Genomic DNA, 27103 nt, shown 5'->3' on the forward strand with positions numbered 1-27103 from the left:
ATATTTTACCTCCTAGTTATTTCTGCCCTAAATGTTGGCTGTGCACCTCTCCTGGATCTGATGTCATAGAGGCTAATTTTTTTTAAATTAGCTTCTCAAATACATATTTTCCCACTTGCTGACCTATTTCATGTGTCCTTATCTACTTGTAAACTATAATCTAATTGTAAATGTGCTAAAGTTACTCCACTTCATAAAGGAAATTATTTATTATAATTAATTATCACAGTATATTAATGATTATTGATGATGATTTTAACCTCATTTAAGTCTGGCTTTTGTTCAATTTTTTCCACTAGTACTGTTCTGGTCAAATTTACCATCCATGATTTAACCCAGGCTTTCATTGTCGATTTGGTTGACCATTATCTTCTTCTTCATTAACTGTACACTTCATTAACTGGTTTAATTCTTACCTTAACGATTGTTGTCAGTCTGTTTCTTTTCATCACAATTAATCAGATTATATAATTGTTGGAAAGGGTGTACCACAAGGATGTATTTTAGGCCCTTTACTTTTCTATATTTTTATAAATGTTCTTCCAAAAAATGGTCCTAGTTTTTCTGTTCAGTTATTTGCAACATGCTTTTAACAGAGGTTCTCAGCAATCAGAATTTTCTTTTGTTCAAAAATATTTTTTTTAGTTTTTTAGTTTTTTTTAAATCTCACATTAAACAAAAGTTATTGTTAATGTTATTTGGTATTAGTTATAATCATAATCATAATCATTCATCTGCTGGGTTGGCTGTTAATATTTCTGATGGGTCACCACTCAGGAAAGGTGATGCATTTGAATAGATGGCGCTTTGAATTTACTTTTAGGCCTCACATTGTTTTTTTTAGAAGTAAAACAAATGCAAGTCTCAGAATACTACATCAGTCAATTAGCTGTTTTAGTAAGAAAACAAATTGTTTGGGACACTTGCAAATACCCTCGAATTGGGCATTGCGCTGCCCATTAGGCTCCACACGCATCACATGAATTTTAAGCCATTTCTCTCAAATTTTGTCTAAAAATGAGTCGTCGGCTTGTTCTGCAGCCACACAGATTTTGAAATGTGTACGTTTTTAACCTCAGCCACAAGTCCAGTCTCTTTCTGGGTTTTTGCTTTGGAGTTGGGTGAGCATCTGTAAGGATTAGCTAATCTTTTCCCCCCCTTGAGGCTGCCTACGCTTCAGAAAGCTTCTTGACCACACACACACACACACACACACACACACACACACACACACACACACACACACACACACACACACACACACACACACACACACACACACACACACACACACACACACACACACACACACACACACACACACACACACACCTCAACCTCAACCTCAGGATGTCAAACAGTGTTAGTAAATAGTTGTCAGTGTTTGAGTTTCCTTCTCAGCACCTCCTGGGTGATGTTTGCCTTTTTGGATGGCCAGAGAGATGCAGTGGAAAGTCAAAGTGTGCGTGCGTGCGTGCGTGCGTGCGTGCGTGCGTACGTGTGTGTGTGTGTGTGAAAGGTCACACAAGAAAACTGAGAATTATTTTTAACCCCTGTTCACTCCTGGTTTCCTCCATTTCACCTCTGCCTCACTATAACTGGAGTGTATATTACAGATTATGGCATTACACCTGCCCCACATTAAATCCTGTGCTCGCTTTGGATGTGTGTGTGTGTCCATATTGTGTGTGTGTGTGTGTGTGTGTTTCTTTTTTTCTCCACCGTTTCTAATTCGTTGAATGACTCGAATGTCCCCGTCACAGCCCTGGGCTCCTTCGTCTGTTCAATCTGCTCATCTTCATCCTCTGTCTTTTTTTTTTGTTCTGATCCCTTCATTTCTTTTGTCCTTGTATCTTTCTCTTTCTGACCTTTTTATCACACCCTCCCCTCTCCTCTCCCTCTTCAAGCACTTATCCTTCTCCCTCTGTACATCCTCTCCATTGTTGGAGCTTTCTGTCTCTGACCTTTCTGTCTCCTCCTCTCTCATCTTTCCTTCATTTCTTGTTCTTAAGTCTGCTTCTCTTCCTTCTTCTTCTATACTTCTCTTCCTTCTTCTTCTATACTTCTCTTCATGCCTCCATCATCTGCTTTTCTCTTCTATTTCTGTCACTATGACTACTTTTTACTTCACTTTCCACTCTCAACTCTGCCACTTTCTTTCCATTCTTGCATCTTTTCTTCTTTTCTGTTTTCCAACATGTTTCTTATTATTCATCTCTCATTTCCTTCATGATGAATTCAGTTGTCTTTCTCTTTGTGACAAATTGGTTACGACTGGGGGACTTACTCTTATTACTTTGAGAGGGTTTGCTAAAATATATCACATACAATATACAAGCATTTAAGGTGGTATTCAAAACTTCTTTAATGGAAGGTTTCCAAAAGCAAAGAGGATTTTCTCCTTACCTGATTACCTGTTTTTTTGGTTTTCTATTATTTTGCCCATCATAATTATAATGTTCATGAAAAAACAAGATTCCCCACATCTAAAAAGGGAACAAGGCAGTGCTGATTTCTTAAAGCATGTGAACCCTCAGCATGCTGACTGATTTTGAAATTATGACCTGTCAGGTTACACTTGAAGGCAGGGCGTGTTTTGGCTCTTATCAGCTCTCTGCATTTTAATAGCTCTTCGTTATTCCTCTTCTCCCTTTCACTAGTAAACAAATAGATGTTTGACTTTGTCCCAGAGTTCAGATGGACTCTGGGACAACTCTGATGTTATGTAAGACATCGTCACTCAGACTGCAGCAGCAGAAAGTGGGGAAACAGATGGAGGGATGAGCATAATGTGAATGGAGACAGTTTTTATTTTTTACTACATACTACTGATGACAGACAGAGGCACAGAGTAATAGTAAATGATTTATAAAATAATAATAATAATAATAAAATGCACAGAAGTAAAACAGTGAAAGGCAAGTCAAGGCAAGGCAGCTTTATTTATATAGCGCATTTCATACCCAGGGGCAACTCAATGTGCTTTTCATAAAAAAACAACATTTTACAGTAAGAATTGGAAGCATAAAAACATAAAATTAAAAAGATAAATAAATAAATAAAACCCAATTATAGTAAAAATTGGAAACATTAAAATATACAATAATTATAACAAAAATAAAACAAAGTACAGAAAAATAGAAAGAGGGAAATAAAATAAAAAGCAAGACTAAAATAGAGCATAAAATATGAGTGCAGCATAAAATAATGATTAATGATTAAAATGATTTAAACAACATACAGTGCAAATAAAAGATTAAAATTTAAAGTGCTTTAAAAGAGCTCCATCATAAACACATGAAAAGAGTAAGAAGTAAAAGAATAAGATTAATTAAAATTTGTAAAAACAATAAATAGATCAATTCAAACATTTCAAAAAGCTTTCACAAATATAGTTAGTATGCTAATTTAGTATGCAAAAAGTATTTCTACAATTATTTTTCTTATAATTGTAAATCCAGTTTCGTGTAGATGCTACAATACTGTAAGTTTATCAAAGGTAAGACAGACATTCACAAAGCCATACCAATGTTTCAAAAAGCCTTTTCATTTTGTGCACGTGACGAGAGAGGCTTCATTAGTTTGACTATTTTAGTTTTTAGTTATTTAGTTTGTTAGTATTTGTGAAAAAATATATTTTTCTTATAATTGTAACTCTAAATCTTAAATGTGGTTTCATATAGATGCTGAAATACTGTAAGTTTATTCAAGGTAAGGTAAACAGTCACAAAGCCAAAAGGACATTTTTTAAATAAATTGTGATTATATGTATTTTTCATGCATTGATATATTGACACACAGTATATGCCCAATCTGGTTCATGAATTTTAGTTCCTGCCTTTTTAAAAACTTCACTTGCATGTATGTATCACTTGTTGCACGGTAACGATCCTCAGCGGCTGTAACAACCATAAACACACGTCCATCGCCACCTCCTACTTCTTTCAGTCCCTCTCCTCTCTGATTTAACCCCTGCCACCTTTTTTAGTATTTCTTAAATGTTGTTTTGCAGCACATTCACTTACACTTCCTCGTTAATATCTCCTCCAGACGACAGTAAGCGACCTCCTAAAGCGCCGACATTCGGCGAATTCCTGTCCCAGGGCAGGACGCAGGGACCCCGAGGGGAATGGAGCCGGGGACGGGGAAGAGGACAGAAACAGAGCTACAGGTAAATCAGCAGGTGTCAATATTAATAGGAATAATAATAACTTTATTTTTATAGCACCTTTTCCTACACGAAATGCAGCTTAAAGTGCTTTACAACAAAATATACTAATATACCAAATGATTCACTCTAAAAGGACCTAAAAGGAGCATTAAGCACTGTTAAGAAACATTAATGTAATATAAGATGGAAAATAAAGTAGCTGAAACGTAGAATAAATATATAAAATCAAGTAAAATCCAACATTTTAAAAGAAGTTCAGTAGTGCATAGGTGTGGATATGATATGAAGCTAATAAAAGGATAAAGTAAAGAGGCAAGTATTTTTGATGTAATTATGCAACTAATTACTTTTAAGATTGGTTTAAAGGTTTAGCTATTCATTTTTTATTATTCTTTAGCCTATAGAAGGTTAGAAAATAACACAAACACCCATCACAAGTGTCATCTTTAAATCAGCTGCTTTATCTGAACAGCAGAGATTTATTTTATCATTTCTAGCAAATTATTATTGCTATCGATTAAATTTGTGAGTCAACTAATTTCAATCAATCAGACTTTATTTATATAGGGCAGAATCACAACAAAGGTTATCTCAAGCCACTTTTCACACAGAGCAGGTCTAGATGGTACTCTTTAATTTTAATTTTATTGTGTTAATAGTTGAGCAGAGTCTGTTTAATCACTAGATGGAGCCTTTTTCTTTCTGCTCTTCTTATTAATGACAGTTTCAGTTTGTTGGTATATTTTTGGGACTCCGATACTCTGCAGCAGAGCATCTGTTGTGTTGTTTTTCACTCACAGAGGCACTGAAATGCTTGAACGTTCCTGCAGTGGTTAATAGTTTCAAATCTTGCTGTTAACATTTTTGTTTGATTTATAATATTTTATTGGCTGTACAGTGTGTCTGTGTTTGTTTGTTGAAAGAGACTAATGTTGTTTTGTCCAGCGTTATTTGTAACTTGATGTTAATTTTTTCTAACATTGTGAACTTGTGACATTTCTGGATTCCCCTTTGACAGCATGCATGACAACCGCTGGGAAGGAGAGAAAGAAGAAGAAGGAGAGGAGGAGAAGGAGAAGGAAAAGGAAAAGGGTGACAAAACAAAGAGAGAGGAGAAGACTAAAAAGAAGGAGAAAGAGGAAGAAAAACCCAAACCTCCAACCGTGCAGAAGGTAGAGGGGCTTCTTTTAGGAATATGATTGCAAGAGTTGAAGGAAATCCTTGTTCAAAGTTGGTGATGGTGTATTTTTCATATGCTGTGATATCGGTGAACATGCTGACACAGAGCAAATGAAATAGAAGCATTTTATACAGTGAGGTCAATGCAGTAATCAGCAAGTGAAAAGAAACAAAAGGGCAGGAAGGGAGGGCAGGCATTTGCATTCATATAAGAACCAGGGCCATCTTGGTAAGGGGGGAAGGTGTTTTTTTTAGACAGTCAGATGTCAGTAGCAAAAGGTAAAATCATCAAGGGGCAGGAATGATCAAAGGGCTGTTATCAGATGTCACTCACTCAATTAAAGGTGAGATCATCAGGGGCAAGAGTTACCAAAGCTCTGTTCCCAAACGTCACTTGATTATCACATCTCTGCCCAAATGTGTATTTCTTCTTCACAAGCAAAGAATCTTCCATTAACTTACAGCTGGAGCTAAACTGGACATATTCACATTTTGATAAAAGTTGCCTTTTAGAGTCTAGCGGCCCCATCAAAATATGTAGCACAGAGTGAGTTTTTGGTGTTTTTGTGGAGAATGGGTCTCAAAACCTTGTCTGCTTCTGGAGGAAAGATGCTCTGCTTCCACTTAGTGATTTTATCAACAAGAAAAGCATCTGAACATCTGTGGTTAAAACATCTGTATTAATCTGTTAATGAATGGGGGTGATTCTTACAGTGTTTGTTATCCACAGCTGTTTATACTGTAGGACTGATGTGTTGATAAATCTGCAGCCTCTGAGATGCTGCACAGAACACAGTGCCATTACGTATAGCCATTCAAAGTTTATTAAATCAGCTGATGACACCAGGCTGCTATAACCACACACACACACACCTCTACACTCATCAGATTGGTCGGTTATAACTCCATATTCTTCCTTTTTATGAATTAAATGTTGGGTTAGCAGCTCATCAGCCAACTTTCTTTTCAGCAAATGTAACTCATGTTTTAGTCTTGAAACGCATTGCTTGGCAAATGCGTGTTATATTACTATGGGAGATGACCCTCTGATTGGTTTATCACGTGTTACGCCCGAAACACACCCATGATTAATGATGGGGAATTAAGTCCAACCCTTTTAGACCATGCGCCTGTCGCATTGACCGTTTCTCCGCCGTTAAAATAGCAAAAAAGTGGATTTGGACATGCCCCAAAGGCACTTGCGCCACGCGATTTAAAAAAAGTCTAAAAAATAATGTAACAGCCATCATTTCAAACATCAAAAGCACTAACATACACAAAGAAACTTATTTTTTATTTGATTTAGATTTATTTAAGATAAGTTAAGTTAAGATATTCCTTTATTAGTCCCACTGCGGGGAAAGTTACAGTATTGCAGCAGCAAGTGGATAGCAAAAATAGAAAGAGCATCAATAAAAATAATTAAGAACAATTAATAAAAAGTAAGTACATAAACAATAAAAACAATAGTGGTGGAAAATATAGTAACATTATGTACAAGTGTAATATTGGTGTTGAATGATATTACTCTTGTACATAATGTTACTATTTTTAATGTTATTTATTTTGAACATGAGAATAAAAACAGATAAAGAAAACACACAAAACAAGCAAAAATCCTGATTTAATGTATAAAATCTTAATGTTCTCTCAGTTGTCTTTTGTATGGGGTGAAAGTTTTAAACCTGAATATATCAAAATGTCTTTTTTTTTTTATTAAAAAAAAACAAATCAGCTGTGATATTGTCTCATATTGATCGCTGCCTACTCAATCCAATCGAAAGCATATGGTTGGCAGATATTGTGATATCAGCAAAACATCAAATCATCGTCCATTGAATCAATATTTTATCATATTGTGAAGAAACTTGTGATTTACATCCCTAATATCCCTTTCCATCTTTTCTCAGGTGGAGGAGAAAGGCGCCGACGGAGAGGAGGATGATGAAGAATGGGAGGATGCCAGCGATGGAGAGGAAGTCGACGAAGGAGTGGAGGAAGGCAGCGACGGTTCTGACGGAGAACACGACGAGAAGAAAGACACCGGGAAGGAGAAACCAACCAAGAGCAAAGACGCCTCCCCCACAACTCCCAAACCTCGTTCTCGAACAACATCGGCAGGAAGCCCCAAAGAGCAGCGGACCCCCAGGCCGAAGGTCCACATCCCCTCCCCGGGAGCGGCGCAGGAATCACCCGAGGGAGGAAAACCACTCAGCCCCTTCTCCCCGCTGGACGGCCACCAGCCCGTTACAGACTGGGGGGAGGAGATGGAGATGCTGTCGCCCCGGAGCAGCATGGGAGGAGAGAGCCCACTGAAACCCCCCAGCGCTGAGTCCAGCCCCCCTCAAAAGAAGGAGCAGGGGGAGGAGACAAAGAGTCAAGCTGCCACCTCTAATGAACCTGCTGAGCCACAAAAAGAGGAGCATACAGGTAAGATTAGATACCTTCACAGTAATATAGGAGGAATATTCTTTAGTGCTGTGAGTTGAGGCTGCTGTATTTGTTCCACTCTTTTATTCCACAGCAGTATTAAGATGAACTAATACCCCTCATGACATTTAAATTACTTTCTAACTTAATTAGAATATACATTAGACCTGTAGAGGGAATGTCATCTGCTTCAGACACTCCACAGGCGGAGGTCTGCGCTTTCAGAACAGGACGAATTATGAGAAAAAAGAAAGTTCAAAGGGCCACTTCTCGATGGCTGCACCCAAAAATAAAGATACTGGATTCACTTCACATTTATTTATACACGTTTAGTCAGCTGCAAAAACGAAGCTCACTGCATCTTCATCAGTCAATACATGAAAAAACTATCTCCAGTATCATCTTTTGGTGTAGTTGTTTTATACAAATTACATTTGTCAGTTGAAGCCATGATAAAGTATGACACCTTTCAGAGTCTCTAAACATGATATTTATGGAGTTTTATGTAAAAACAATCTAGGTATGCATGAAGCTGCAAAGGCACACCTTGAAGTACAATCAGGGGGTGCCATAAGGGCCTGTTACTGACAGGGGCCCTAAAAAATATTAGAACATTAGTAAACAAATTTTATTAACATTTTATCGTGAATTGACATTAATAGAACATTTCATTTACAATTAAACTAAAAAATTAAACTAACACTTTATTTGTATGCAGAATGTTGTATGCATGTTTACACAGTGTTATATTTTCTGATCATCAGCTCTGCTTTCTCTCCGCTAATTCAACTGTATCTAGTCTCCGATCTTTGCCCGTCAAATTCAAATCCCTGAACCGTCAAATAAATGGTGACAGCTCAGATAAAACTGCTGCCACATGTTGGCTCACCTTTTCTGTTTCTCGCCACTTTCCTGATTTGTAGGGTTTTTTTTAAGTCTGTAGAGGAAATGATGAACCAGTTTACCAAGTTGGCTGCTAAAATTATGAACAAAAGACTGATTTAACTTAAATGTATCTGCGTCTGTTTATTTCTCTTTTTTTTTTTCTTTTTTTTTTTTTTTTTTTTACTCGGACTGAGCTGAAGATGAGAGCAACAAAAAAGTGTGAAGGACGCTTACAGCAGCAGAAAAAAAGCTAATATAAATCATGGATCATCACTGCTGGCACTAATTTCTCTCCATAGTTTGTTTTAGATGGCAATCTGTGGGGGCTATCTTTTGTTTATAATATACTCTATCAATAGATAAGGTGACTAAATCTGAATCCACTGAAACTTAAACCATCAGCAAACAGTCTCTCTCTCTCTCTCTCTCTCCCTCTCTCTCTCTCTGTCTCTGTCACTCTGCTCTACTCTGATCTCACAACCTCGGGATAAAAAGTTGTTTGGAGAAGAGAAATGCTGTTTGAAGTATGAATCTTCCCCGCCTGTCTCTTTGATTCATGTCTTTTCCGCTGCTCTCCTCGTGTCTTATCTTGTCTCATCTCTTTTTTTTGTTTCCTTTCACTTCCTTTTACGCTCTACATCACTCTCCTCTACCGTCTCCCGTCTTCACCTCCTCTCCTCTCCTCTCTCTTTCTGACCCCCTCTGTAGCTGTAAAGGTTTCCTCGCCTCCAGAAGAAAAGACTCAAGTCCGGCAAACTGTGATAGTGTCAGAACCAGAGTCTGTTCCCGCAGACTCCCCGGCTGCACCAGTGTCTGACCCCGCCCCGCCCCAGGTGGAGGTGTCTGACCCCGCCCCGCCCAAGGTGAAGGTGTCTGACCCTGCCCCGCCCCAGGTGAAGGTGTCTGACCCTGCCCCGCCCCAGGTGAAGGTGTCTGACCCTGCCCCGCCCCAGGTGAAGGTGTCTGACCCTGCCCCGCCGCAGGTGAAGGTGTCTGACCCTGCCCCGCCCCAGGTGAAGGTGTCTGACCCTGCCCCGCCGCAGGTGAAGGTGTCTGACCCCGCCCCGCCCCAGGTGAAGGTGTCTGACCCCGCCCCGCCCCAGGTGAAGGTGTCTGACCCTGCCCCGCCCCAGGTGAAGGTGTCTGACCCCGCCCCGCCCCAGGTGAAGGTGTCTGACCCTGCTCCGCCCGAGGAGGAGGTGTCTGACCCTGCTCCGCCCCAGGTGAAGGTGTCTGACCCTGCCCCGCCCCAGGTGGAGGTGTCTGACCCTGCTCCCTCTGAAGTTAGCGAGGCTGCTGTGACGAAGGCTGAGGATACACCTGCTGCCCCTTCACAAGGTTATAAAAATAAAACACACTACACAGGCGGAGGCACGCATCACTGCTTGCCTGGTAGACATTTTGAGTGCATTTCACAGTCTAAAGTTTAACATTTGGGGTTTTTTTGGGGGGTGTCTCGCTCTGAGAAACATCCATCATCACTGACAATACTGTGGTCAACAGTCCTGGACTCAGACTGCAAGGGAGTGTGATCCTGGGGGGACAAGCTGTCTGTAGCTTTGTTTGGTTTTTTTTGCAAGAGAGGTGATACAGGTGCACCTACCTCCTCAACAGAGCCATTTCTCCTTCCAAATATCTGCAGCGGGTACAGAATGCTAATGCTGCTGTGGTCTTCAGCCTCACACCACTCACTCCACTACCTCTGCTCTTTCCTCCCTCCAAGTAACGGTCAAATCTTACACGTCTCTGCCTCTAGACAATTGGCCACCATTGATGTATTATAAAAGCTGGATAGGGCGCTGATGCTCAGCCATCAGTTTTCCCCAGTGGTCACTCGCAGTCCTCAAACAGCAGAAAAGACTCTTTCTATTATGAATTTTTGATCCATGAAAGTTTTGTATTTGTAAAACCTTCCTCAAACCGAGAAAAACTATTTAAAAATCCATGACATGATCACAATGTAAAGTCTGTGGGCTGAGCAGGAACTCATGGGCTAGGCAAGTGGGGGGAAACACTACTGCACATATTCAGTGGGCCACGTAACACAAAAGTAAACTTGGAAGCTAGACACATTTTTTTTTGTGGCATATGCGCGACCCAAACATTTCTTATATGACTGAATGGGCGCCATTTTTGGTCCCATAACCAGCTCTTATAATAATTACATCATGTCGGCCCCCCTGTTTCTCCCCGTGGTAGCTCATCAAGGCTCCACTCTGTCGCAGCGCTCAGCACACTCTCAGTTGTTTGTTCGGTTTATCACGACATCTAGCTCTTTATCTTACGGAAGTTGAATGCCTTCCCTAAATGCCACTTTGGAGAAAAAAAAGCCTTTGCTAAATTAATATAGAGTAATGTGATTAACATGCTATGTTTAGTTTCAGTGATCAATACACAAGTTTAAAGGTTCATCAGACGCCCAAACAGCGCACAGTGGTTTATGAAACTACAAGACAGGATTTGACAACTATTTTCTAGTCATGACAATCAAAAGGTTAAAGGTTACAAATTCATCTACCATGAATGTGGATAGGTTAGGTTTGGGGTTAGAAAAAAGTAGTGCATGGAGCATGAAGCAGTGTATGGTGTACAGCATATCCCAGTGATTATGTAGCCATAGTCTAATTTGTGCCGCTAATTTGAAGTTTAGTTATTTGAAGAAACACGACACAAACTTGAAACAATGTAGGAAAAAGTGTTTTATATGTTCCTCAGTAATGCACTAGTTGAACTTGGATAATCACTTCTGCTTTCTTTGTTTCAGAGCTAAAATATGGACATTAGCCTTTTTTTGATGGTCTGTTTGGAACAATTATGAACTGGTAAAATTTATTTTCCCATGCTTTGTGGGTGTGACCTTTCTGCTGTGTCACCACCATTCATACCAATACAACCAGTAGTTAAAGCACTAAAGCACTAAATTGTTTAGAGCACAATTTTATTTATAGATATAACTAGCTCCCAGTGCACCAGAATGATTCATTTAACTTAAAAATGTACAAGATTTTCTTCGAGGAGAGCTGAACCCCCCCTAGAGAGTCAGACTGAGGTCCAACAACCATAGTCTCTCAAAATTCTGTGGGAAACACTGGTTTACCAGGGGCTCAGAGTAGTGCATGATGGCCAATGTTTTGCCTTGCACGATGCTGCTGCATTGCATTGGGGTTAAAGTTGAGCCACTTTTTTTTTACCAGAAGGCCTTTCAGTTTTTTACCTGACTGTTGAGGTCTTTTCTTTTCAAGCAGGCATTCATTTAGAGGGAAAATTAAGCAAATGTAGTTTGCAACAGATCAGACACTATAATGTGCATCTTTTCTTTTCTTTAAAAATTCCCCTTATCTCTCTCTCTTTCTGACAACAGACAAAGCAGACACCCCTCCTCCCTCCTCTCCCGCCATCCTGGAAGCTGAGCAGAGCTCCTCTGAGCCGGCAGGACACAAAGATAATAACAACCCAGCATCCTCTGAGACTGCCGCCGCTGCTCCGACAGCAGAGATGGCGGATTCTTCAGAGCAGCCGTCCTCAGGTGCGGTCCATATCAGTGACTTTGAGACAGTGTCTTACAGTAAGAAATCCCTTGCGCACCTCTAACGTCCTCTCACGCTTCACTTAATCTTTAATTTTATTTTTTATTTTTTTGGGTGAATATGTCGGTGTGATATTCCCATCTTCATGTTTGTCACTCTCTTGCCCTCCATTTCCCCCTCTTTTTTAAAAAATGTTTCCTCCCACGTCTAACTAACACTTGTGAGCTTTTTTTTTTTTTGCCTGGTTTTTGGATCTAACACAAGCTTGTCACAGCACCACTGCCTCCTCCAACCAATCAAGACCCCACTTTCTTGTTTTTGACACTCCTCCTGTGATGGACTGAACTCCTTCGTCTTTAACCTTGTGTGTGATGTACGCTGTCCTCTGTTCATCCTCCTCCTCATCTCTTCTGTTCTTTATGTTCTTCATAGTCTGTTCTGGTTTCGTCCTGCATGTCGTGTTGTGTGCTTTACCGAACCTCAATCTACTGGCTTCTCGTTCTCTCTCCTTCAGTTGCTCTGATGTTAATTCATGTGAAAATTCATGTAAGTTTATTTATGAAACGACTGATCTGAGGAGAGAGAACGGGAGCAGTAAAATGTGACCCTTTGCTTTGTGTGATTAGCCTGTTTTTCTGTACAGTCATGACGTGTTTTCAGCTAATCTGCTGCACCAAAACAAAATGAAGTAACGTTTTATTTGTTTTTCAATATTATCAGCTAGGTTTAGATATGAATGCTACTAAAAATATTCTACTATATCTCTCAAAATAGTTGTGCTCCTTGACTTGTGTTATGATTCAGACCATTTTCGCAGGGGTCTGTTAGGCGAGATTTAGGTTTGAATGACAGGGTCAGGCTGACACGCATACAGGTTTTTGGCTCATCAACCCAAAGTGGCGGCAGCTGCTACTCAGAGAGGATGATGGGAGAAAGGGGCGGAGGTAGGGAGTGTTTTCTCAAAAGCCTCAAATCTATTTAAAAAATACAGTGACTTCAACCATCTGCTGACTTAATCTGAATGAGTTTATAACAGTTTTAATTAAGAGTCAAACTTCTGAAGACATTTCAGCTGAGGTTGACTTACAGGGTGAAGTGTAATTTAAAAATGTTTCAATATTTTTTCTTTTCCATTTGATTTTATGCCTAATAACAATTAAGAATATGATTTATTTATTTATTTGCACATTCTTTTTGGAAAATATGTTAAAATGTTAAGGATCAGAATGATAAGGATCACAATAAGTCACCACTACTACCATTAATGTTTGCAGTCATCATATAAATGCAGTAAAATTAAATTATGCACATCTGAAAACAAAACAATTGTCCCTGGCTCTGGTGCTCTGGGTGCTCTGGGTTTAGCCACTAAGACTACGTTCACACTGCAGGCCTTAATGATCAATTCCGATTTATTGCTCAAATCCGATGTTTTGTTTGGCTGTTCATATTACACTTTTAAACGTGGCCTGTCTGCGGACTGTGATGTGAACAGCTCACGCTCCTGAAGTGACCCGCATGCTCAGTTGATCATTAATGACGTCACGCACAGAACGGTGTTTACAGAAGCGAACATGGCAACAGCAACAGATGAACTTATAAATAAACCATCAGTATAAATATAATAAGTTAGCGTAGCAACTATATGTGAGAGATGCTAATAACACCTTGTTATTAATGTGTTTGCTGACATTAATTTAGCTGGATTTAATGTAGTGCACAGATTAAGAGAGTAATGGATTATGACTTGTATCTGAGTCAATCCAAACTTTTTAAGCACTTTCTGTAGACTTTATATATTGTACTACCTCTGTTTTAATGAAACAATATGATGCAGCCTTTAGCTTCTGGTTTTCTTTGTTTTCTCTCTGCACAGCTTCACTGAACTTTTTTATTAGCTGTGTTTTATGTAGTGTGTTGTGTCTGGTGCTTTTTTTTCTCCTCCCTGTATGTCTCAATACTTCATTATTTATATTGCTATATATATATATGTTGTTTATTGAGGGTGGTGCAGCAGTAGATTCCGCCAGAAAGAAGCATTTCCTGTAAAAGTTTTACCACATGATTTTATTTATTGCTGCTTGAAAGCACATCATGGTACCATAAATTGAATTTATATTTTATTAGAATGAATGCTCTTATTTCCTCACTGAGGTAGATCTGTCCGTTTTTTCAGCTCACAGTGGTTTAAAAGTGAGCGAAGTGAATCCACCACAGACATCAGCCGCTCTCCTTACAATCACTTAGCTTGTGGTTTCTAATGGATACGTTTAATAAGAAATAATAATTTGAGGTCAACTTATTCCAGTTAGCTGCTTAAAATCACAAAAGTATAAACATGAATGATAATAACTCTCACAATAATAAAAACACCCCCAGTGATCCATCATGATTGTCTTTAACTTTAAAATTGAGAATTAAATTGATAAACTATTGAGATGAGAAAGAGTTTACTGCAAAAATAGACTAATTTTCAACATATTTTAAGTTGTTTTTTAAGGGTGAAAGGGTAAGGTTAGTTTGTGGTTGTTTGACCTCTTTTTATAATTGCTGCTGTAGCAAGTAGAGCTTAAAAAAGTAGTCAGTTATAATCAATAAGTAAACTGGCAAAAAAGTCATCTGCAGCTAATTCAGTAATCATTTAATTGTTTGAGTCATTTTTTAAAGCCAAAACATACTAAACACACTCTGGTTCAGCTTTTCCAGTGTAAATATTTGGTGCTTTTCTCTGTAAACCCAGTGTTTTTTGGGGGGAGACTTTCTGACCTTTTATAGACTAAACAAAAGAATTGTCAGAATAATCAATAATTTAAATGATGGTTAGTTACAAGCTTGTGCAAAGTGGCACCAGCTGAGTCTTAATGTTCCTCATGAGTCTGATTACTATTCAAGAGACATTTTGGCTGATTGAATTCATTTTTTATTTTTGTTAGTTTAGCAGAACCTGAACGAGCCACATGAATATAATAATTTTAAATTGTAAGAAAACTCTTCTGTTGTCTCTTTTTTGTTCATCTGGTGTAAAAAGCTACCTGATTTACACTTGTCCTGATGACTCATTTGTGATAAACAGCAGAAATCAGATGAGCTCATGTGGCCATTGTTTGTGTGCACGTGCAAACACACACACACACACACACACACACACACATACACATCTGTCGGCGTAGTAGCGTGACAGTGGTGTTGAGTGTGTCGGTGTCAGGGTGGAGATCAGGAAACCAGGGAAATTACAGGCACAATTAAGTTTTTAAAAGGCTTTTTGAGAGGAAATGAGCTGCAGCCTGCTGGACAGATGATGCTGCAGATAGAAACGAGACCGTTTGAAGTGCTGAAGTCTTATTGAATTAAAGCTTGTCATGTTTCTGAGGCGCCAGAGTCGATAGTCTGACTGTGTGTGTGCGGAGATGGAGATGTACGACGTGAAGGAAAGTAACAGTAAACAAAAAACAAAAACACTAAAACTGCTCCTATGATCAGAAAATGTGAGAATAAAGAGAAATATTAGTCTGATAATTAGCATGTAACAAAAAAAGAGTAATTTTCCTCCTTTAAATTCATCCAAAGTGACACATGATGTAATTTCACTGAAGAGTGCGCCACATGAAGTGAAAAGACATTTTTCATATACATATATTCATATTTAGGCCTGTAACAGATTATTATATTAATCATCGATTGATCTAGCATTAATGACTTATTCATCTTTTATTTAAAAATGATATTACGTGTAATAATTGCAGAAAAATGGCAGTCACACATTAATGAAGCCTAAAAGTGATGACTCGTTTTATTTTCAGTTCCAAAGATGAAAAAAAATAAAAGTTTTCGACAACAAACACTAACATATAGAAATAAGGAAAATAAATCAAATAATCAAAATAAATAATAAAATAATCATGACAATAATAATACAAAATATAATATGATACCAAATATAATAATATTGACAATACTTAAATGAGATTAAATAACTTAATTTTAAAAATAACAGCATATGAATATGGTTTTTTTTCTTCAGATTTTATGATTTCATAATGATATAAAACTGAGAAAAGCAGCAAAACGTCACATTGTAGAAAGGTTGTTTTTTTTTTACTTGTAATAAAAATATCAATTATTTACCCGTTGATTTGCTAAATTATCTCTTTAGCATTAGTCTCTTAATTCTTCTTAGAAAAGCACTCTTTTAACAATGCAGTTGTGTTGCAGTGACTAAAATTTAGTTCAATTTAAAGAAAAAACTAATTTTCTGACACAATAACACTTTAAAAACTCCACATTAGTCCTTTTTCCCATCTGTTTCAACTAGAACAGGCTGTACTGAAGACATGAGATTCAAATGATTATATCAAGGTGTCATCATATGTCTGGTGCAGTATTGATTATTAGACACTCTGCATGTGATTATCGCTCTTATTCAGCAATAATGTTGATTTAATGCTGCTCGATTCTCAGGAAGGTCTCTCCCACGGGCACGCTCGCTCTGAAAACGTGCACACTTTATGGTACTGTGATGTGCTTCGGATAAAAGCATAAAGCACAAAGAAACACACACACACACACGTGTTTTTGACCGCTATATGTGACCCCTCCTTCCCCCTTGCACCACAACTTCCTCTCTTTGTATCAACAGACTGAAGCTGCCAGGAACAAAAGGAGGATGGGGAAAAAAGGAGGAAGAGCATCACACTACTCATCACTGCAACGACCATCACACATCTTTAAAAAAAGATTTAAACCATCATGAGGAGGAAGAAAGAGGAGGAGGAGGAGGGACTGTGCTTTGCCACCAGCCTCACAATGTTCACAAGCTCACTCGTCTGTCTGCGGCAGAGCTGTTCAAGTCTTCTTTTTTATTAGGATCACCTCTCGCTGCCATGTTTTTGTCTCACTATATTTAATATTGAGGTATCACAAAGTTAAAAAATCTCAGTTTCTGGTTTTACAGTGATGTAAAAGCTTCAGATAGTTTAAGACTCAAGGTTTTTCAGCAGAATAAACTGAGCATGGTCCTTGATTATGTCCAGAAGAACCACCACGTATAAACATCATGGAAGATAGTTTTAAAAAATGCTAAAAAAATTACTTTAAAATACCTTTTTCAGAGCTTCAAATACAAGATTATAACAAGTTTATGAATTGAGCCACTTGCCCCGTTATAGGCTGATCCAGTCGCCCCCCCCCCCCCCCCCCACCAGTAAGATCCAACATGGAGCCCAAACTAGTCTGAAGTCAGTGTTCTATTATATTTTTCACTTGAAATCCAGAAAACAGTATATAAAAGGTTAATAAATGGATTATAACACTTAATAATGTAGTTGTGAGCATATAAGAGTTTAATTTATGTATTTGGCTGCTGTATAAACAGATAATGAATGACAATAAAGGTGTAATAATGTAAAATGTCATTATAGGAGAAATTATAATAGGTGACACAAGATTAACAAACATGTATAAGGAGCCTCATATCTGCTCATAACTACATTTAAAGTCTCATAAGCGATTTAAAAAAAAAAAAAAAAAAAAAGATGTGTCCACTTGGCTGTCAGACGTGGATAATTGGAAATTGATCATCTAATTCAACGATTGATTGCTTTTTGTGCACTAACATACCTGCTAGTAGTGTGGGTTAATAGCGGCAACCATGGATTATTGGATAATTGACTGTTTTAAGAGCTCCATTGAGACTTTTAATGCAACATTTGGAGCTAAATCTACAATATCAGTCTGTTTTTAATTTAATTTTATATTTAAGAACAATAATTGATTAACCTAAACCCACCAAACTATCTCACTGACTCCCATCTTTCTGAAACTGGTCTCCATGACGATTTTGTCTTTTATAACCTGTGTGAGTGTGTAGCGTCCATCATGTGATTCTCTCACCTCTCCAGTGATCTCAGTGCCATTAAGTCTACCCATAATGAACAGATGCATTTTTTATTACTTTTGCCTTCAAGATTGAAATCATTTTTAGAAATATCACCCACACCCGGGCCCGCTAACTTTATTTAATTTTCATTTTAAATAATAATCATGAGAGAGAATATTTCTAAAAACATTTCAAACATCTTAAAAAATGACAAATTCTCAACCGGACTGTTTACACGAGCCTCACTGCAGGTCGTACATGATGCTTTAAGTGTGGGGGGGGGGGTGGGGGGGGGGGGGGGGGGGGGGGGGGGGGGGGGGGGGGGGGGGGGGGGGGTGTGTGACTGTGATGTTTTGCTTGCTTGTTCTCAACCCGAATGAACTGCGAGGATCAGGTACAACACCACATGACCCTCTTCACTCCTAATTATCATCTCAAAATCGATCAAAAATACAAAATGATTTGCTTAGGAGTGAGTTGGTCTTTAATGTTTTTTCTGTTTTATAATCAGAAAAACGTTTTTGTTTCTATTTTTGTTTGCAGACTGTGCTGTAACGTTTTGAGTTGTGAACCATCGGGGGAAATCCCCCCCCCCCCCCCCCCCCCCTCATAAACGACACTCTGCTCCTCTTTTAAATGAAGTTTGTTTGTTTTAAAATAAAAATCAAGGGTTTCATTCCAAAATGGATAATCATGAAAAAAAACCCTCAAAAAACTTTCACACTAAATTCTTCTAAATGCTTTTCTTTGGGAAAACTACAGATTTGCAGATTTATTTTTGAAGTGTACTAACATGAATAATGACATTTTTTTGAGCTGCATTTTGGGATGGAACCTTTTCACTCATACCTCAGCAGACCAAGGGCTTCAGTTTGGTTTGTTTGTTGTTTTTTGGGGGGGGCGGGGTTTGTGCTTGGCTCAGCCTTTTGATTTTTAACGTTTTGCTGTAGCGGAGGATAAATTGAGAGGGGGGATGCTTTAATGTTTCTGTGTTCTGTAATCAGAGGAATACAAGTCATGCATTTTATTTTATTTTGAAGTGACAGGAACTGCAATCTGTATTCTTTCAAAATGGAAATAAAACATTCCATTTGGGTGTTTTTGCTTAATATAGCCAGTGTTATATATATAAGCAAAAATCTTTTTAAAAATGATTGTTTTTATGATTTTTATTTTGCAATATCGACACTTCTGAAATGAGTGTCGATGACTTGATTGTATTTCAGGCAGTAGATGTTTTAATGTACAACCATTTCTACAATGTCTTCCTGTTTGATACATGAAATTGCTCAAAGGGACTAACAAGGTTTGCCTTTTTTTGTTGTTTTTTTGGAGTGGTGCAAGCTGGTTTCATTAAAAAAAAAAACAATATCAGGACTATAGGATTAATCTAAAACTGTAGCTTTTTAAATGTTGTTAAAGCCATTAATGAAATAAATGTCCCCACCAGCTCATAAATAGGAAGGAGAGAGAAAGAGAGACAAGCTCAGATGTTTTTGTACAGCTTTTTGAAAAAAGTGCACCCACATGAAATGTCAAGCACAGTGTTGCTTTCTCAGTTTTGTTTTGTTTTTCCTCATTGAGCCAATAAATGTATTTCTCTGATGCTCTAAACGTCACATGTTTTGGGTTTTCTTTTAATTTTTTTCCTCCCCCTCTTCCTGGAGGTGTGAGACAGATAAAAATAGCATTTTGCTTTAAAGCTGAACCAACAGTGCATCCATGTTGGATTAAAAAATCATAATAATGCCAGATGCTCTTCATATTTTCTTAAAGTGCTGCTCCTCTATTCATCCACCACACTGACACAATGATTTAACGTCCTGATAGAAACCTTTCAGCTCAGTGCACACTCTGAATACCCTCAGTGCTGTTAGTGCTGGTGTTTTTAGTGTTTTTATGCTCTCCTCTCCTGCAGGAGTTTGACCTTGGCTGCTGCAGGACAGGAAGAAGAAAGAAGAAATGGGCCACATATCCCATCCTCACATCCCTCCTGCTAACCGTATGGAAATGATGAAGGTTCAAATTACACTTTCCAGCTGCAGTCCGGTGATTCATCCGTGTTTTTAAATGGTTTTGGTGTGTTTTTCATTTGATGGGCTCTGTAGCGACCAGCTGATGTGCAGATTGTTGCAGGCTTGGAGGAGAGACTGGGAGGAGGTGGAGGGAGATGGAGGAGGGGGATGATTTTGTGGGTGAAGCAGCTCTGCGCCTTGCAGCTCGCCCATCGTCGCCTTCTTATCCTTCTTGCTGCGGGACGTTTTTCTCACCAAACTATGACCCAATCCAATCGTTGGGTGTTGCGTACTTTCAGCCCCTCCTCATCCGAAGAGGCGTCAAGTCACGCAGAAACGCATCCAGCGCGGCCGGAAAACGCGTCGTATTGTCCTTCAGAATAATATCTTAAACGATCTGATAATCTTATTTATAAATATGGGAAGGATATGTAATGTGGGCATGATATTTTTTACAGTTGAACAATAAACAATAAACGCTTCACTTGGAAGTTAACCCTTACATACTGTTCAGGCCTTCAGGTCCAACTTCAGGGTCAAAGTTGACCCTTTTTTTTTTGTAAAAACACCCTATACACATTTCTTTTAGCTGGACTTTTCCTAATGTGACCCACAGTATACAAAAATGGAAATAAAATGCATTTTTTTTTGGTGCAGCTGATCAGCTGATACTGTTTTTATATATGCAAATATATGAATTCTCTCAAACCCTCAAAAATCAGCATTCAAACATGTTCAAATGTTCTCCTGGACCATAAAATACTGATTTTGAATGTATTTTTCCCCATTACATTATCCACACAGAAGGATTAATCTAACACGTATTAATGACTGATGGGAAATTTAGGGATGTGAACTGGTATAAGAAGTCAGAATATGGACAGTTTGTAAGGGTTAATAATTAAAAGTAACTTAAAAAACAAATAAAAACTGTGCCTATCAGATAACATATGCACAGATACCGATAAATCTATTAAAGGCCAATATTGGCCATAATATTGGTTAACCGATATATCGGTCAGGCTCTAATCACAACAGCAGTCCAGTCCAACATAAGTGGTTTCCTCTCAATAACAGGTGCAATGAGCTATGGCTAAAGGTGGTTTGAATCTAGTTTGAAGTGACTCTTAATCAGAGGTTAGTTTTATATTGTAAAAGCCTCCATTAACATCTGGATCATCTGGAACATGATGCAGGAGCAGACTCCACCCTCAGCCTTTAAAGTCTGAGCTACTTTCTGTTTATGTGTCAATTACATTTTTTATGTGTCCATATGGCTTGGTCAAATTTGAAGTGGTTCAAATATGAAAATAAAATATGTATAACTTCTTTTTTTGTGGACCCAGCATGAAATTTCTGCTTTTAATCCATTTTGAGAGAATATATTAGAGGATTATAACAACATGTCTAAGTGGTATAACCATAAAAATGTTGCACCAAATAATTCAACTTCTCAATATATTGAATATTTACCATTCTTTTGTGGTTACACTATTTGACATTTTCAGGAGCATTCAGCCTTTTGGTTAAAAAACAAAATGGTGCAAATGTCATTTCAAATGGCATAAAACCAACAAAAATACAAAATGTACATTTTAACAAACCTGATGCTGTTTTTAAGACCTTTTTATGGATATTATTAACCCTTATTTGTCACTGACCCTTATGAGCCATGTTTTAATTGATCCGACACAAATGTCCATTTTGAAATGAAAAAATGGAGATAATAAAATGTGCTCCTTTTTTATTAGCCCACAGTAAGTCTCCACTGAAGAATTACTTCTAAACAGAGTTGACATCTTAACTGGTCAGATTTATTTGCTGGGTTAAATAAATCTCACTCTTTGACACATTTTTCTGTGTTAAAGGTTCGTAAAGTAGAAGCCTGTATTCACTCCAATGTGGATGAAAGTTAATGCTCCATTTACTGTTTGGCAAATGGATATTAATGTCTTTATTATTTACACTTGATTTCATTTTTAAAGTCCGACCGGAAACTGTTTTCTGGACCCTGTCCAGCTTGACAGTGGTCCCATCCAGCTGGTGTCAGGGGAGAAAGCCTCTTTGAGTTCAGTTTGCCCGGTGCGCACCGAGGACTCAGAGGGTCAGACAGCTCCACAGACCTGCGGACACGGTACCGTGAGGAAGAGGAGGCGTGACCGGAGCAAGCTGCCTCACGGTTTTTAACACAGCATCTCAACCGGGACCGGAGGAGTGCAGACAGAGGAGAAAGAGGGGGGTGTGCGCAGCAGCTGGATCTGGCGTCCGGAGTCAAATGAACACGCAACACTCAGCACAAGAGGAAACATCACTGGAGAAGATTTCCGCGCTAATCACGAGATGAAGGCGTCCTCCAGGCAAAGCACCGTGACCGCTGAGAGGATGAACGGGGACATGAAGCGGAGGCCGAGCTATCCCGGCGAGCTGCGGGCCAAACACGTCAACATGTCAACTAAGATTTGGGTAAAAGTAGCCATGGCGATCGCCTATTTCCTCTGCGTGTCCGTGGCTGCGTTCATCCTGGTGATATATTATGTGTTTTTCTGGACACCGGACCCGCAGTACAGCATCAACAGCACCAACAGCACCAACAGCACCGGGGCACAGAACCACACCGACTACCAGCTGAGGTTGTAATGACTTAACCGTCCACGCACGCACATTCACGCACATCTACGCACACATATATTTATGTATGTAGAATAGTGCGCACACTTGATGAGAGGCTGCAGCAGGATGGATGGGGACAGGACGGCTCAGCATCCAGAGTTTGGGATGCTGACTGAGGACAGAGGGGGCAAGTGCTGCTACCGCATGCCGGATTCAGGTGGGCTGACGGGATGACGAGGGGGAGGGGAGGGGGTCCAAACACCCAATCCTCACACCACATGGGGATTTCATATGTTTTTAGCCTTTTATTTTCACAAACAAACAAACACACACACACACACACACACACACACACACACACACACACACACACACACACACACACACACACACACACACACACACACACACACACACACACACACACACAGGACTCTTGCTTCAGTCTTACAAACCACCATAATGACATGTTTTAGTTTTTTACTTTTGTTCTTCATCTAGTGAATGTTTAAAAGTCTTCATCTTCATCTTCCTACAGTTTGGGGGTCCCCAGACACCCTTTCTGTCATATCTCACAGGTGCTTTATTCTATCATTCCAAATTTTTCATGACTTTGTGAATTCATTTGTTTCTGATGACTTCATATCATTGTTTTTCTGTTTTAATTAGTGTTTTGTTTTGTTTTCTTAAATGCCAGTTGTTGGTTTTTGTTTTTTTTTTTTGGGGGGGGGGGGGGCGGTCCCCAGACAAAAGCGCCCAATTCTGCCTATACAGTTTTAACAGATGGAACTATTCCTAATTTAAAGTACACACACGTATCAGGAGGGTTGGGGGTGGGGGGAACTGTTATTTAAAGGCTTTGTGGAAAGATTGTACTCTTTTGACACAGTATGCAAATGAACTGTAACTCTCCCAAAATTATGATCTGTTTTTGTTTCTTTCAGATGATTTCTTTCAGGTCCCTAGGGGCCTCAGTCAGTAGTCCATGTATGTTAAATACAGACGGGGTGACAAATTTAAAGGAAAAAAACAACATAAAGTGTCTTAGTATGACAGCTTTAATCCTCATTGGCACTGACTCTACAGTTTGTGAACTCTACTGAAGGGATGAACACCATTTGTACTAAAGATATTCCCTCATTGGGTGTTTTAATGATGCTGGTGGAGAGCGCTGTCTTTACATGTAGCTCCAAAATCTCTCACAGCTGCTCAAATTGGTTGAGATCTGGTGAATTTGACGGACACAGCATCTGATTCACATCATTATCATACTTATTAAACTAGTCAGTGACCCCTTGTGTTCTAAAGATGGGGGTATATTCATCCTGGATCACTCAGAGCAAGTTTGTATTGATTTGCAGTAACCCTTCACTCTAAGTGGACCCAAACCAAGCCAGTAAAATGCTACCAGATCTCCCCTCACTGTAGAGGGTCAAGTATTCAGACTTATACCGATTCTTCCTTTAATTTTTCACCTCTCTGTATCAATCAACCAATCAATCTTCATGTATAGAGCACCTGTATGTTGGTAGGATGATATTTAACCATATGTGAGGGATAACACGATGGTTCTCTGACACTTTCTGGTGATTTTAAACCATATCATTTCTGGATCCTGAAGAACCCCTTCAGTCTGTACCTCCTGCAGCCCACACAGCAACTATAAATACACTAAAGACCCACCTCACAGAACCCTCATAATCCCCCTGTGAACCCTTTTAATTCCCAGAAGAACATCCCTGGAGACCTCTGGAACCTCCTTAATGAACTAATGAACCCTTTGAAGTACCTTTGAAAGCCTTTAATATCTCTTATATAATGATCTATAGCACCACAAACCCTAAGAAGAACCTTCTGAGAGACCCTTTGAAAGTCCTTAATACCTCTTATATAATGATCCATAGCACCTGGACCTCTAAGAAGACCCCTCTGAGAGACCTTTGCACCCTAGAAACACTATCAGTGACCTCTGCAACCTCCCTGACGAACCCCTGAGACACTACCTGAGAATGCTACCCCCCCCCCCCCCCCCCCAGCAAAGATCCTCAAATAATCCCTCTCCAAAAAAACCCTGCAAGAACTGCTTCAAGAGCCCCCCCCCCCCCCCCCCCCCCCCCAGAGGACGTGTCCCCCTCAGATCTACTGCTCAGCACTAATGGAGCCTTTTTTTTTTCTTTTTTTTTAAAAGTATGCCTGTAGATGAATGATTTACTTCTCTCTCTTCTTTCTTTCTTCTTTCCAACAGCAGGATGCTGTTTTTATTCAGGTATTTAGAGGAACTTAAAGCGATACTGTACTGTAGCAGAAGTAGCCTAAAATAATTGTGATCTCCGGTAGCTCATTGTATTAAAAAAATGCAAGGTGATCACTTCCGTATAACTCTCTGTAGTTGCAGCAATTTTACCTTTATAGAGCAACTTTTTTGTCTTGCCATCACCTCACAGAAATGAGCATAAGTATTCAAAATAATGCAATGTCACAGTTTGTACCTCTTCTCGATGATCATTCACCTCACTTCCTGTTCATAATTTAGGACTACGATCTTTAAAATTTACTAGACTGTTTTTTTGGTTTTGTTTACGATGTAGCCTTGAGAAATTATTGTTATGATATGATAAACTATGCATTTATTCCAGTGTGGGTGTCGTGATTGTTGTGAGGAAACACAGATGAAGTAACACGAGGCACATTTCAATGGAAATCTGCTGTCGTCTGCTGAGTTCTCCTGAATTTTACATCTGCAGCGTGCTTCCTTAAAAAAAAAACCCTGTGACATTTCCCTGCATCCATTTTCGGTATAAAACAGAGCTGTGTGACTCCCTAAATTACATTAAGAACAAATATAAAGTATATTTTTACCCTTTTCAGTGCACTTTCTGTAGATTTTTAAGTAATTTTATGACAAACTATAAACTTTCACATTTGATCTATATCTTTAAATAAATTTACCCCTTCAACTAAAACATTTATATGATCATTTGTGAATTTTATATACAATCTTAAACTTTCTCTACAATCTGCAATAAGACATGATTTTTAACACCTTCATCTTCATTGCGGACTTTATCTCGACGTATGATGTTGGTATGAAACCCTTCAGATTTTTACAGCGTAGTTTATGGCTTCAAGTTTGATCTCATATTCAATCTCACCATCAAGCATTTGAATAGTTTTTCCTTCTTTCTTTGTGTCCAATAACGTTAATGTCACCTCCAAACACTGCTAGAGAAACGTTTACCTCTCCAATCAATATTTCAATATTATCATCTATTGATGGTAATGATATTAAGACAGGGGTGTCAAACTCATTTTAGTTTAAGGGCCACATACAGCCCAATTTGATCTCATGTGGGCCGAACCAGTAAAACCATTGCATAATAACCTATAATATGTATATATATATATGATAACTTTACTATAATAAACCATCTAATCATGTGTCTTAAGAAAAATGAGTTTAATTTCAACAATATTATATCTCAGGTTTCAGTTTTGTTTTAATGATGCTCATCACAAAAAAGTTCATTCACAAATATCAATTATCTCAGAAGCTTTGACTGGTGAGTGCAAACAAGCAAGAAAAACAATGAATTTTACTGAAAAATTGGAATTACTATTACTTTTCTGCACTTTGCAAAGTTATCCAGTGGGCTGGATTGGACCCCTTGTCGGGCCGGTTCCGGCCCACAGGCCGTACGTTTGACGCACCTGTATTAAGATATTCATATGTACAACTCTGTAGTTTAAAATAATGATTTTTTAGTTTGTTTTACTACGATATCTTTCAGCCCTGATGGTTTAGAAATGTGAGATTCCTACAGTGAAAAGAGGCTTATTGATATAGAGTCAAAACAAAATTAAAATGCAAATATTCACACTAACTAAAATAAGCCACTATTTGAGGCAGACACAAAACTGCACTTGCAACAACATGAACATTTGTACAGTGTAATGCAATCTAAAGGTCCTGCATTAACCCTCACATACTGTTCATATTCTGACCCACAGTCACAGTATTTCCTCACAATTAGTCTCTATACCAAACTTCTGAACCACAGAAGTTTATTCTTCAGTCTTTATGATTAAAAAACGATGTAAAAGACACTATCTCATACTCCAATGTTACATAAAACATGAGAGCTATTATTAAATGTGAAAATGAACTGTTTTTAAATGTGTCAAATATATTTCCTTTTTTTTGTGTATATTCTGGGTCACATTAGGGATAGATATCAAATTTCATTCTAAAAGAAAAAAAGATTCAGTCATGTTTTCCAGTAAATATAATTAGTGATGGGAAGTCAGTGAGGGATAATGTGCTTTTTATTGACAGCAGTGACTCCTTCTGGTTCTTCAGAAAGCAGCAAAGTATCTTAAAATGTTCCGAAACACTTTAAGAAAATGAGCCACT

The 27103-nt window shown here is 38.6% G+C and overlaps 1 protein-coding gene across 1 annotated transcript in view; it reads left to right on the forward strand.

Annotated features, from left to right (window-relative positions):
• The window catches only part of ccdc9 (coiled-coil domain containing 9), a gene marked incomplete in the record, with an annotated part of 45720 nt that extends 27374 nt beyond the window's left edge, over window positions 1-18346 (forward strand). Inside the window, 3 exon segments of the mRNA XM_062419314.1 lie at window positions 9529-10003; window positions 12027-12230; window positions 16829-18346. Coding sequence (XP_062275298.1) covers window positions 9529-10003; window positions 12027-12230; window positions 16829-16833 — 684 coding nt within the window.
• Window positions 18347-27103: the final 8757 nt, after the last annotated feature.

The sequence above is a fragment of the Scomber scombrus genome, chromosome 5, assembly GCF_963691925.1.
Source record: "Scomber scombrus chromosome 5, fScoSco1.1, whole genome shotgun sequence".
NCBI lineage: Eukaryota > Metazoa > Chordata > Actinopteri > Scombriformes > Scombridae > Scomber > Scomber scombrus.